The sequence below is a fragment of the Podarcis gaigeae genome (genome assembly GCF_964106915.1).
Source record: "Podarcis gaigeae genome assembly, chromosome: Z".
NCBI classification, from domain to species: Eukaryota; Metazoa; Chordata; class Lepidosauria; order Squamata; family Lacertidae; genus Podarcis; species Podarcis gaigeae.
In genome coordinates, this window is record NC_139691.1 from 17,913,931 (window position 1) to 17,928,272 (window position 14,342).

Below are 14,342 nucleotides of genomic sequence, written 5' to 3' on the forward strand. Positions count from 1 at the left end.
CAGCTTCAGCTGGGAAGGGTGGGATATAAATAAAAAATTATTATTATTATTATTATTATTATTATTATTATCATCAACATCATCATTATCATTATTATCATCATCATCATTATTATTTTCTGTACACACAAACATGGACAAATTATTTGGAGTGCTTCAATATTTTTTACAGATTTCCTTGAAGTTCCATTGTATATTTATATCTCTAATGCAGCCTTTATCAGCCTTGGGTCCACAGATGCCTTGAACGGCAACTTCCATCATCCCTGACCGTTGGCCATACTGGCTAGGAATGATGGGAATGGTAGTCCAATATCTAGGGATCCCAGGTTGAGAAAGGCTGAGAAAGAGACCTCTACACCGTGCTGTGTCCACCTAACATCAACTGTAAAACCTCTTTTTGGCTAGGAGTGCCCAGTCCTTCCAGTTTTCCATTGTGCTGCCCTGAACAAAGCAGGTGTACAGAATGGGTGTATTTTGTGGGGAGGGGGCAATTAGAATCTCTGCAGCAAGGAAAGAGTTAACTTGGGGCTGTGTTGGGCTGGGAGTTGAAGGAAGTTGGGGTCAGGGAATGTGACCCTGGAAAATGTATGTGAGTGTGTGTGTGTTTGCACGTGTTGCCTCAGGACCTCCAAGCGCGACTCACTGATGGAAGAACTTTTTGCTTGTTCCCAATTAGGCTCTGAGCCAGTTAAGGAATGTAGACCCAAAAAAGATGGGTGTTGAAACAAACCATCTTTCGTTTCCATTGTGGGATGGGGGGGGGTTCACAATCTAACTAGGCCTCAAAACATTTCCAAAACCACTTCCCTTCTGCAAAATTGTTTCAGATACAAGCTGGGGGCTGGGGAGAGGGAGGGAAGAAGAGGCAAAATAGACAATTCAATTGGAGGAGTGGAAAAAACCATAAAGTTTGTTGCATTGCATTGTATAAATCCCAAGATAGGTTGTTGCATGCATGTAATCCTAAAGATCTGTGTACCTTCCATAAGACAAGTCTTAATATATGATGACGCTAGGTTCCCAGCAGAAACATGGAACCTCCAGCTATTTATGGACTGCAGTTCTCATAATTTCCCACCACACTTGAAACTATGGATGTCCAATGAAAGTTTAAAAGAAGAAGAAGTCCTTCTTCATGCCAAACATGGTTAAACTATGGAACTCGCTTCCACAGGAGGCAGTGATGGCCACTGTCTTGGATGGCTTGAAAAGAGGATTGAGAATATCCACGTAGAAAGCTATTGGTGGTCACTAGCAATGGTGGTCATGCTCTCCCTCCATGGTCAGAGGCAGTAACACTTAATTCTAGTTGCTGGAAACTGCGGGAAGGGAGAGAGCTCTTGTGCTTGGATCCTGCTTGTAGCCTTCCCATAATGGGCATCTGGTTGGCCACTGTGTGAAGAGGAGGCTGGATGAGATGCGCCCCCCTTTGGCCTAATCCAGCAGGTTCTATGCTCTTGTCAGAGAGGCTGAGCTCTCTTGTGTGAGCAGGAGGAGTGAAATCCAGCCTTGTGTCTTTAAAAGGAACTCCCCTGTCCTGTACACAGAGGGAGCCAAGCTCTGCTCCCAGCCATTTGGCAGACACATATCTTCTTTCCCTTATCAGGCTGGGCCTCTTCCTGTGGCACTTAGACAAGCAGTTCTCAGGCTGTTTCCCCCTCACTCCACCCTAGCTACTGCCATGCCCCCCTCCCCCGAGATACCCATCCGTAACATGTCAATATCAGCTAGGTAAAGCCTGTTTGCCCACTGGTGGGCGGAATGCACGCCCCTCTGCTCCAGCTGAACAACTTCTGTTGAGAAGATAGCATTAGCTCTGTGACAGAGCAATGGCAAGCCCAGTCTCTGGGCAAATAACTTTTATGGAACTCCCTCCTGCAGGTGGCAGTGACGGTCACCAACCCAAAGGAGAATAAGGCTATCAATGGCTACTCATATCTGGAAGCAGTAATGCTTCTGAATTCCAGTTGCTGGGAACTGAACGATGGGAGAGTGCTTCTGTGCTTGCAGGTTTCCCATTGAGGTATCTGCTCTGCAGCTGTGAGAACAGGAGGCTGGACTAGATGGGCACTGACCTAGCAGGCTCTTCTTATATTTCTTAACTTCTGTGCTCGCATCAGATGTGGTGCACGCTTTCATGTTGGTTCCAGGTTAGGAATGGGGGGTGGGGTGGGGAAGAAGTTTGATTTAGTTTTCATTTGAAGATTGGCCTTCCCAGTTTGCGCTTTCCAAAACAGTATGTGAGCTGAAAAACCCAGCGATTCGCACTTCTCTGAATTTTGCAATGCCGTTTTCCAGCCAACATGCATTACAAAGAGGGAGAGAAAGAGGGAAGGAGGACGCCATAGACCTAGAGGACAGAGTGTGTCTATCCACTTCCATTTTGCAGTTGCATATTTTTGCCTGTCTCTTGGGTGTTTTTAATTTGTTTATGTGGGGTTTTTGTTTTGCTAAGGCTGTCAGTATCTGCCTGAACAGGGCGAGTGATAAATTTAACATCACAAATGTCAGGAAAGAGAACCAATTCTCTTTGTTCTTCTTCTTATATTTTCTTACTGCTCTTAAGAAATACACATCAACAGCCCCAAACACCTCCAACTCACTTCTCTGCTTTTCAGCCAAAGCTCCCCTCCCCACACGTAGTCCATTACATCATTTCCAACTTGCCTAGAGCCCATTAAACTGCAGTTGAATGTAATTAAAAGGCTGTAACGATCCCGGACAACCTGTCGGCCTGCCTGTCGTGACAGGTTTTCCTTGTTCATTCGTATCAGCCCCCAAGGATGAAGTGTGATACTGGCGTCTCATGGTTGCAGAGCCCCCCCCCCCCGGAAGAACAACCAATACGGGTCAGGCTTGAGCCATCCCAGTGCATGCTGGGAGTCAGGCAGCAACACAGTCACCACTGAAAACCTGAGAGGCTGCTTGTTGCAACCACGGAAACTCCAGATTCTCCACTGCAGGCTAGACATCCAATGAAGCTGAATGTTGGAAAATTCATGCATCATTGTTTAACTGTGGAACTCTCTCCCACAGGAGGCATTGATGGCCCCCAACCTAAATGGTGTTGAAAGTTTGGAGTAATAAATGAAGGAAAAGGCTACCAATGGCTACTAGCCCTAATGGCTGTGTCCTACCTCCAGGGTCAGAGGCAGCCATGCTTCTGAATACCAGTTGCTAGCAACCACAGGAGGGGAGAGGGCTCTTGGGCTCAGGTCCTGCTTTTGGGCTTCCCATTGGGGCGTCTGGTTGGCCACTGTGAGAACAGGATGATGGACTAGATAAGCCATTGGCCTGATCTTAGTCTTTAGAGACTAAGCCCTCAATTATGGATTGAAAAAAATCATGAAGGATCTGGCCACATTCACAGCATATGTGATAGGGGTGTGTGGCATAGGACTGCATTCTCCTGCCTGGCCTCTAAGACCATTGGGAGACGCCTTTCTCTCAGTCCTGCCACCCTCACAAGCACACTTGCTGGGTACATAGAAGTTGGGAGAGGGCCTTCTCAGTGGCTGCTCCAAGACTCTGGAAACTTCCTTGCTGGGGAGGAACCTGGACTCCTCCCTCCTTATTGTTGTTCTCCCAGCAGGTGAAGACTGATTTATTCTGACAGGCCTTGGGGAAGTAGGGTTTGTACCTTTCCATTTGTGTTTTCCAGTGGTAAAGTTGCCACGGCTTCGCACAACAGTCATGTTTGGGCAACTTTGGAACAGGATCTAAAGTCTGGAGTATGTTGATTTTTAAAACCCTTGAGTATCTGTAGAGGTGAGAATGCAGTGGAAATGAGACCCATTTTTTGAGGTTTGTGTGTGAAAGTGTTTTGAGCTCCTGGGAAATGCCTTAATACCTGAGGAAGTCTGCTAATTTCTCCTTACATCAAAAGAGATGGGGAGGACAGAAGAAACTGTGTGTAAATATATGTCTGATAATCTGAGCCAAATGCTCTTTAGCACCTCTAATGTTTTCTTTGCTCATGCTATCCTAAGTTCGTCATGTTAGATTACATGTGTGTCATTCCTAAATTTTTAGTAGCTGAAGTATATTCCACTCCCCCTGCACACCAATGAAAAGCCACACAGTTCTGAATATTTCTCCCGTGTTTTTGTTTTAACCATTCTCCATCAGTTAGTGGGGAAAGAACTTGTGTTTAAAAATGATCAAGGGGAAAAGAAAATTTCAGTGCAGGGTTTTTGATGCGCTTTATTTTTGAGGGTGCTGAGGGTGGCAATGTTTTGAGATACAGATAGGTAGCCGTGTTGGTCTGCCATAGTCAAAACAAAAAAAATTCCTTCTGTGTATCTGAAGAAGTGTGCATGCACACGAAAGCTCAAACCAAGAACTGACTTAGTTGGTCTTTAAGGTGCTACTGGAAGGAATTTTTTTTGTTTTGACAATGTTTTGAGAGTATTTGCTCTTTCATTCAACACATCACCATCTCACCAACTATCTGCACTCTGCAGCCTCCCTGACTTTCTACACTTCCAGTAAAGCCCAGGGGGAAGACACCACAAGGCTACCTCCTCCCACAGGTCCCCCCCTCCCCCCCAAAAAATCAGGAAGGGCAGGCACCTGGGGATGCCGTGGAGTGTGCTGGAGTTATGTTTAAGGGAAGGAAAAAGCCATCTCACTCATGGTCTGCATTCTCCAGGAGTGGGGGGGGTGCATGTTCCACCCATGGCCATCTCATAGTGGTGACATGCCCTGGGAATGTGGCAGAAAAACCGAAGTCTCTTTTCCAAGGGAAACATAGTTTTGAGAAATTTAAAGAACAGATTTCAGCACAGCGCTCATTAGAACTGCAGGCTTCGCTCCAACAGCTGAGGAAAGGTTTACCTTTTCAGATGACGAAAGGACACCTTTCTGAAAGGACTGACCTATCTCAAAACTGTCTGCATGAATTACTGTACTTAGCATGACTTAGAGGAGGCAAGCACAACGTAGTGACTCATGCAGAGACTTGGCCAACAACTTTCTCTAAGCAGGTGGCTGCTCTTCAGTGTCTTTCCATAAAGGGTATGCAAATGATCCAATTATATCCCATTTGGACACAGGTTGGAAGAAGGCAGAAACAGATCAGGGAATCCTGCAGAGATGTGGCAGGGAACAGCCTATGGGGTGGGTGGGTGAATTTAGCTCCCAAGATCTTACTTAATTTATTTCTGCCTCCTGGCACACAGAAGTTACTGAGTTAGAAGAATGAAGGTATTACCTGGACCTTGCCAGGTAGGAGGATGGATCCCTTAAGGTTGTATTATGAAGCCGCAGCTTTCTGCTGGCTAAAAGACTGGCTACTTCTCGAAGACACTGATGTGTTGGATCTGGAAGGGTTTAATAATAATTTTGGTTGGCATGCATACTTATGGTATGACAAAGTTAAGATCAATAAGGCCTTTAAGAACCATATTGTCAGAAAAGCAGTGTTTAATGTCTGGACAAAATATAAAGACTTATTGGAAAATAAAACCCCAAGGTGGCTTTCACCTCTGGAAGCTAAGGCCCGAAAAAGACCCAATATGGAAGCCAATTGGCCAAAATATTGGGAAATATTAGAAAAAGATGGAAATAACTGGAAATTGCAGAGTATGGAAAAAATGAAGGATAAAGTGCGAGACTGGTTACATTACGCTCAGATTAAAGAAGTTTTTAAAAATGACAAAAAGTTAGGGTTCCAGGTGGAGAAATCGAAGCTGGAAACTGAACTGTTAGAACCTAAGACTAAGGTACTTTCAAGAATGTATAACTTGCTGTTGAAATGGAACACACAAGACGAAATGGTTAAATCGGCTATGATAAAGTGGGCACAGGACATTGGGCATAACATTATGTTTGAGGAATGGGAAAGGTTGTGGACCACTGGGCTAAACTTTACTGCATGTAATGCTTTGAAAGAAAATATAATGAAAATGATATACAGATGGTACATGACCCCAGTTAAGCTTGCCAAAATATACCACTCGTCTGACAATAAATGTTGGAAATGTAAAGAAAATGAAGGAACATTCTTTCACCTCTGGTGGACTTGCCCTAAAGTGAAGGCCTTCTGGGAAATGATATATAATGAACTGAAAAAGGTATTTAAGTATACTTTCACTAAGAAACCAGAGGCCTTCCTTCTGGGTATTGTCGGCCAGAAGGTGTCAAAGAAGGACAGAACTTTCTTTATGTATGCAACAACGGCAGCAAGGATACTCATCGCAAAGAACTGGAAAACTCAAGATCTACCCACGCTGGAAGAATGGCAGATGCAGCTGATGGACTATATGCAGCTGGCGGAAATGACTGGCAGAATTCGAGACCTGGGAGAGGAAAGGATTGAAGAAGACTGGAAGAAATTTAAGATTTATTTACAAAATTATTGTAATTTGATGGAATGCTAAGAAGGATGCTTGATTATAAACAATTGGCCATCACTAAATTAGATGAGCATTATTAGACTATATTGTAATGATTGGTTATAAGATTACAAATAAGATGGTAATTTGCTTGAAAAATTTTATGAACAATGTATGTGCGAGCGGATGACGCGAGGAAGTCCAAAGATGTTATGAAATTTTGTAAAGACACAAACAATGCTGTTTTTCATTTTTGTATCTCTTTTATTAAAAAAACCTAATAAAAATTTTGAAAAAAAAAAAAAAGAAGAATGAAGGTATTGCCTGGACCTTGCCAGGTAGGAGGATGGATCCCTTCTGAAGTTTAGGTGGGTTCAGCTCAAAAAGGATTTGTTGGAACATCAGGAACAAGAAGAACAAGAATGACAAACAGGGGCACTTGTCCCAGTATATATACCGTAAGCTGGCCCAGGCAAAACACACACACCGCCTGTGATAGGTCACCTTAATGCTACAATAAGCGAATCAGAACACTGGCCCTATCTCAGCAGGGATTGGCTGCCTGCCAGGTACTAACAATGTCATTGGAGGGTTTTAGAATTCCCTCTGTCTTTTATTATTCAGATGAAGCTCCTGAGCTCTAGGCGGCCTGTAGGCCTAGGCCTGAATTGCATGCATACAGTCTGCTTTTGCCTTCCACCCACTGTAACCACACAGCAAATTTCGAATAGATTTAGCTCAGATTTTTAAACATAATGGAAATATACCAAAGTTTAGAAATGCAAAAAGATCACTTAACGTGGAAGGAAATAGATGCAATTTACAGGGAGAATGATATGCTCTGCTGATGTGTTTCTCTGGTGTCAAAACCAGTAAACTCATAGTTGCTTTTAAAAGCATTTTGGAGAGTTGCCTTTGCAGAGGTTGCACTGACAGGTTCGATCATAGAATTTTATAAAATTGTGTATGGAATAGAGAAGGTGGATAGTTTCCCCCCCTCCGTCTCATGAGGCTATAAATCCTGGGCATCCGATGAAGCTGAATGTTGGTAAATCCAGGACAGAAAGTCATTTATTCATGTGGTGCATAAACTCTGGAAGTTTCTCCTGCAGGAGGCAGTGATTATCACCACCCTACATGGCTTTAAAAGAGGACTGGACAAATTTATGGAGGGCTAGGCTATCAGTGGCTATTAACCACAGTGCTATGCTCTTCCTCCAGAGTTAGAAGCAGCAAAATACCAGTTTCTGGAAACTTCAGGGAGGGAGAGTGTTCTTGCACTCAGGTCCAAATTGCAGGTTTCCCAGAATGGGCACCTGGTTGGCCAATGTGAGAACAGGATGCTGGACTGAATAGGCAATGGGTCTGATCCAGCAGGCCCTCCTTATGATTGTGTGTAGCTTCAGTTCGTTCAGGGTGGTTTAGCCAATGGTCTGCATTGGTCTGAGGCAGCATCCTTGGTTCTTAACCTGTGATCACTCCGAGGGCTAAGGGATTCGCTTCCCAAACTCTGGTGCCCCAGAGCATCTTTTACAGAGGAGGTGCATGCTGGTGGTTCTTTTTAATTCTTTTCAAGCTTCACAAAGTGGCAGCATCTACATCTTTTAAATAAATGATTCCCCATGTCATGTCCTGTCAAGCCTGGATTGGCAGCATAATGTACCCTTGGGGAAGACTGACAACCTCTCTTGCTCATCCCCCCACCCCACCCCCTGGAATAAAACCCTTCATGTGCTTCTGTTTTTATTTTTGGTAAGCTGCCCTTGAAATTTACTCGCTTGAAGGGCGGGTTCGACATTTCAATAAATCAACAAATAAATAATGTATGCATATGCTTGTCACATTCATTTAAAAAACAACAACTTTGGGTGTACATTGGTGGGTACATTGAAAGCATGGGTGTAGAGTCTTTTTCAGCCCAAGGGAGTGTTCCCTAAACAGCCGCTGCCTGTCAGTATAGAGAATGCTGAGTAGGTGGACCAATGGTCTGGCTTGGGCTATAGCAGCTTCCTGTATTCCTGTTCAATTTGGCCTCCTATTCAGAACCACAAGGACTAGAATCTGAATTGATTTACACGGGGCTGCAGAGCATCAGCTTTGCATTCAGAAGGTCCCAGGTTCAGTCATCAGTGGCATCTCCAGGTAGGGCTGGGAACCTCTGCCAGCCTGGATAGCTCAGTTGGTTAGAGAGTGGTGCTGAGAATGCCAAGGTTGCAGGTTCAATCCCCTTAGGGGACAGGTGCATATTCCTGCATCACAGGGCGGTTGGACTACACAGTGTCCCTTTCAATTCTATGATTCTGTCAAACCCCGGAGAGCTGCTGGTGCAAGTCAGCATAGACAATACTGAGCAAGATGTTCTGGTGGTCTGACTCAGTGTAATGTAGCTTCCTTTGTTCCTGTTTAATTCAAGCCTTTGTTCAGGGTTATGAGGACTAGAATCTTACTTTGTTTTTAGAAGAAGGGTCATAGCAAACTGGGTAGAGAACTTGCTATGCTTCTTGTAACTCATTAAATGAAATAAATAAATTTAGGTGGAAGTGTGTGTGTATTTTTTTATTTTGTAAACTACTTTGAAGTTTTATACAATCAAGTGGTACATAATTTTTATGAAGTAAATAAATACACAAATAAATCTAATCACTTAATTTCTTGCTTGTCTGTTAGTGCTTTCAGTATTTCCCCCAGAAAGGGGTGTGTGGTGTGTTTGTGAATGAATGAAACACAGTAGTGTAGAGTTCGACAGGACCCTGCGATTCATCTCTTCCAACTCCCTGCAGTGAAATAATAGCTGTATACTTTCTTCTTTTTTAGAGAGAGAGATTTGGCCTATTTAGTACGGATATGCAATACATCCCCTGGTCTCTTTTTCAACTGACAGTGTATATTTTTTCCTTTTTCTCTTCACAGATTTCTCCAGCCCAGTCAATTCCACCTCCTTAAGCTCTCCGAACAGCAGAGGAGGGCCTATGGCCGCACCTTCTCTCCATCCGTCGATGAGCACCGGCATTGGTGGGGCTTTGGGGTCCCCTGGCCAGCTCCATTCACCCATCAGCACCCTCAACTCACCCATCAACGGCATGGGGCCACCGTTCTCAGTCATCAGCTCCCCAATGGGGGCTCACCCCATGTCTGGACCCTCTGCCCCTGGCCTTGGATTTGGAACCAGCAGCCCTCAGGTGAGTCACCTGGTGGTGGGGACTCTGGGAAGCAGGTGGCAGCCAATGTGATGGCGGGGATTGGTAGATTCAGGACAGCGGAAGGGAAGCAAGGGCTCTGCCTGAGTGGCAGAGCACCATCCTATGTTCCACTTAATTCAGTCATTTATTCAGAGCCATGAGGACCAGAATCTTACTTGTATTTTTAAGGAAAGGGACAGAGCTTAGTGGCAGAGTACCTGCTTTGTATTCTGAAGACTCCAGGTTCAATCCTTGCTGTCTCCTGGTAGAACTGAGGAATGCCCACTTCCTGAAAGCCTGCAGAGCTGCTGCCCGTCAGTGTCAACCATACTGAGCTAGCTAGCTGTATTCCTAAGCAAACATAACACATAGGAATTTGCCACGGTGGTGACTGGTAACAAGACGTCTCTCCCGTATTGGTCTCTGCAGCCACATCAGGTGCTGTAACCTTCCAGCAATTTAACTTCACTCAAAGGGCGCACTTCTCCATTGTCTCCCAAGACAGTTGGCTACCAACCAGATGGATTCATGAAGGACAAGTCTTGTCAGTGGCTACAAGTCATGCTGGCTGTATACTCACTTCAATATCAGAGTACAAGAAGAGTCCTGCTGGATCAGGCCAGTGTCCCATCTAGTCCAGCCTCCTGCTCTCACAGTGGCCAACCAGATGCCTGCATGGGAAGTCTGCAAGCATAGGCACCAACTATAAGGGACCCAGATCCCTTCTCCCCATCTCATAAAATATTATGGAGAATGTTGAGAACAATCATTTGCAGAGGAGGCCGAATGTGGAGCTGAGTGTGGTGCAGCTTCCATGGCTGGTGGCTCCTCCTCCTGCTGCCATGTCTGCTGCTGCCATGTTCAGCCCCTTTGCTCACCACTGCGTCATGCACATGTCATGTGCATGTCATTGCCGCCGCTGCCACCCCACAATCTTCTGCTCAAGTTGGAGCCTCAATCCGCAAGCAAGGCCTGAGCCCTACAGCAACTCTCCTGCGGTTTGCAGCAAGTGGTGTCCAGAAGCATTGCTGCCTCCAACTGTGGAGGCAGATCACACCCATCATGGCTGCTAGCTATCAGTAGGCCCCCCCTCCTCCATGTATTTGTCCATCCTCTGTTAAAGCCGTCCAAGTGGTTGGTTATTGCTGCCTCCTGCGGCAGCAAGTTTTTCAGTTTAGCTCCAGTTTTCTCTGGCTGGATGTCAGAGTGTCTTTCAAGCCCAGGCTCTTATTTCCTCCTGTGCAGCAGCAGCAGCCGCAGCAGTTTGTTTTCCTTCTTGAGAGAGAGAGAGAGAGAGAGAGAGACATTGGGTGGCCGGTTTGTGTGTGTGTGTGTGTGTGTGTGTGTGTGTGTGTGAGAGAGAGAGAGAGAGAGAGAGAGAGAGAGAGAGAGAGAGAGAGAGGATGGAAGATTACATCAAAAAAAGCCTTCCCACGACAAGGAGATAAGCCCTGTGGATAAAAATAGTACAAGCTTGACGAAGACTGACACCTGTTGCTGGCTTGGTTTGGTTTGGCTTGGCTTGGCTGGCTCTGCATTGCACATGCATGCAGTGGGGAGGGGGGACTGGTGCAGAGGGGGGCAAGGAAAGAAGGGCTGATCAGGAAATTTGCCACCACCTGCTGGTCACTGTTGTGTTATTTATTCCAGCTCCCCTCCAGGAGATTATCTATCTATATCATCTATCTATCTATCTATCTATCTATCTATCTATCATCTATCTGGGGTTGAGAAAGAGTTGGAAAACTCCTCCAAGAGACAGCCTGCTCATCTCTGGGTGGATCTTGTGATGCTCAGCCACCTGGATGTACTCAGACCTCCTTTGAAGGGCTGTAGCTCAGTAGTAGAGCATCTGCTCCTCATCCAGAAGGTCCCAGATTCAATCCCTGGCAGCATCTCCAGGAAGGCCCCTTGCCTGAAACCCTGGACAGCTACTGCCAGTCAGTGTAGACAATACTGAGCTAGATGGACCAGTAATATTGACTCCGTTTATGGCAGCTTCTTACCTTCCTATTTAAACCAGCTCCTTATTTAGAACCATGAGGACTTGAATCTTGATGTGTTTTTAGAGGGGAGTGCCAAAAGAATCTGCTTTGCATTCAGAAGGGTCCCAGCTTCAGTCCCCAACAGCATTTCCAGGTAAGGCTAGGAGAAAGAAACCACGGAGAGCCGCTGCTGCCAACCAGTGTGAGCAACACTGAGCTAGGTGGATGGACTGAAGGGTCTGATTTGGTAGAAGGCAGCTCCTTCTCTGCCCCCCTTTCCACCCATCTTCCTGACTTTCACTCCACATCTCCCGGAGGAGAGCTGCCTTGCGCTTCTGTCTATTTTTAGAGGTGGTCATGCGATGCAGAAGACCGGAAATAAACAGAAGGGGGGGAGAGAGATAGAGGGGGAGGAGGGAGGAAAAAGAGCTTGTCAGAGGATGCTCTCATGGAGAGCCCCTCCAGTTCCTGCTGGCTCAGAAGGAGGAGCTCTCATTTACTCATGGCCCGTCTTAAGTGGTTTTCCTGGAGGAGATGCTTAAGATGCTCACGCCCTAATGACTCCTGCAATCTGCCTCTCTCCTTCCAGCATCTTTCCTTTCCATTGTAATGCTGTTAAGAGGTTTTGTTTATGGGAGAAAGGGAGGCATTTCAGGCCCAGAGGATCTGCTTTGTGTGCAAAATGTCCTAGGTTTCGTGCACCTATTTCACTTCAGCACAGGCTTAGGAGCACATGGATTTAACTTTAATTTTTTTGTAGGAAGGACTTCGAGAACCTACAGATGTATTTCACTTCAGCACAGGCTTAGGAGCACATGGATTTAACTTTAATTTTTTTGTAGGAAGGACTTAGAGAACCTACAGATGTCTTGGGTTCTGTGTTCCAGTTAACTCATCCCAGTCTTTTGAGGACTAGAATCTTTCTTTAATTTTATGGGAATAAGGACTTAGCAGCTGGTTTGCATGTAGGGGGTTCCAGGTTCTGTTCCTGGCATCCTCAGGTAACACTGGGGAAGGAAGAATCCCCTATCTGAGAGCTGCTGCCAGCCAGTGTAGACAGTGCTGAGCCAGATGGACCATTGCAATGGTCTTGACTAGATAGAAGGCAGCTTCCTAAGTTCCTATTTATTGCAGCCCAGAATTATGAGGACTAGAATCTTTTATTGTTACAGAAAGGACGTAGCTTAGTGATATCTGTGTCACAGACACACAAAAAGGAAGATAGGAGAGGAAAGGAAGGAGATACGATGCCATCTGTGCAAAGAAGACAATTGCATCCTTTGCTTCCCCTCTGCACCTCCCCTCCAGAATCCTGCTCAGCACTGCCCCCCCCCCCCGCCCCATGAAGCTAGGGAGTTAATGAAGTGTGTGCCCCCACCTTCAAGCAGAGGTGGCACTGATGGAAGGTGTTGAGCATCAGATGGCAGGTGCCACTTGCAATCAGGTTATGCTCTGTCAGCGCTGAAGACCTAGCAGAGCAGAAGGACAGTTGGAGGATGTCTGGTTGTGGGCTGAGTCAAAGCCATCAGGGTTTGCTTCCTTCCTCCCTGTCTCCTCCCTCTCTCCACAAGACTGTCTTTTGCAATGCCCACAGTGGCATCTTTCAGGGACCCTGCTTTGTTTGGCACAAGGGGCTTGTGAAAATGGCCAGTGCTGCAAGCCTCTCTCCCTCTCTTCCTCCCTCTTTAAGAAAATAGTGGCTGACCATATGCCTCAATGGCATGACCCAAGTACAGGAGTCCTCTCCCCTCCTAGGTTTCCAGCAACAGGGATTCAGAAGCATGTCTGCCTCTGACTATGGAGGAAGAACATAGTCATCAGGGCTAATAGCTATTGATATCCTTCTCCTCCATGAATCTCCACCACTGCCTGCACCGTCGTGCGGCGGAGTTCCATAGTTTAACTCTGCACAATGTGAAAAAGTTTCTCTTATCTATCCTGAATCTCCCACCTTTCAGCTACATTACACGAGCTGAAAAAGCAAGAAAAGCTTCTTCCCATCTACTTTCTCCATGTGACAACACATAATTTTATAAAATTCTATCATGCCACCTCTTACTTGCCTTTTCTGTAAACTGAAAAGTCCCAAATGCTTCAGCCTTTCCTCATAGGAGAGCCATTTTGCTTGCCATTCCCTGAACCTTTCCCAACTACAATATCTCTGGCCCTGCCTGACGCTGTCATGCGACCCCTAGGAAGTTACCCACAAGGGATCACGGACACCCCCTTTACAAGCAGCTTCAGGCTGGTGAGTGAGCGCGTTGCCATAACTTCAGCTTGGATTTGGACTCCGAGGCTTCCTGGTTCCTTCTGAGGCTGTGATGTGCAGAGCAGGTGGCGGCTGCTGCTCCTCTCTTTTAATATTTAGCCCCCTCCCCTTTCTGTTGCTGCTGCTCCTGGACTGCCAGGCTGTTCTGGGCTCAGCCTGTGGAGATTGCCTGTCATCCCTTAGGCCATTCTGACAAGGACTTGGCGGGGGCCCGAGCCAAGGGAGGTAGCTGATGCTTGGATGCATTTAACTTTGTGGATGTCTTTCCTCTTAAAGGCAACAGTAGGGAATTTCTTAGACAGGTGTTTGTCCTTCGGTGTGTGTGTGTATATAAAAAAAAGTTGAAAGCTTCCTTAAACTGCATCAGACTGTGGGTCCATCTAGGTTCAGTATTGTCTGCGTTGACATGCGGTGGCTATCCAGGATTTCAGAGGCCCTTCCTCCGGAATAAATTAAGATTCTAGCCCTCATTGGTTCTAAAGTTCTAGTTTAAATAAGGAGTGGTCTTATGCTGAGTCAGGCCACTGGTCCATCTAGTACAGGGGTCAGCAACCTAAGGCTCATGGGCCAC

At 46.0% G+C, this 14,342-nt stretch overlaps 1 protein-coding gene across 10 annotated transcripts in view; it reads left to right on the top strand.

Moving 5' to 3' along the window:
* The window catches only part of RXRA (retinoid X receptor alpha), a 124,220-nt gene that overhangs the window by 74,487 nt on the left and 35,391 nt on the right, over positions 1-14,342 (top strand). For 9 of the 10 annotated variants that reach the window (XR_014560173.1, XM_083722337.1, XM_083722339.1 and 6 more), the window contains one exon: positions 9,249-9,517. Coding sequence is in view for 9 of the 10 variants with exons in the window: in XM_083722337.1 (XP_083578463.1) it covers positions 9,249-9,517 (269 nt within the window). In the remaining variant the exon portion in view is untranslated. Of the gene's footprint in view, positions 1-4,414; positions 5,209-6,655; positions 9,518-14,342 lie in introns of those variants that run through there. The other variant, XM_083722340.1, reaches the window with a different exon arrangement.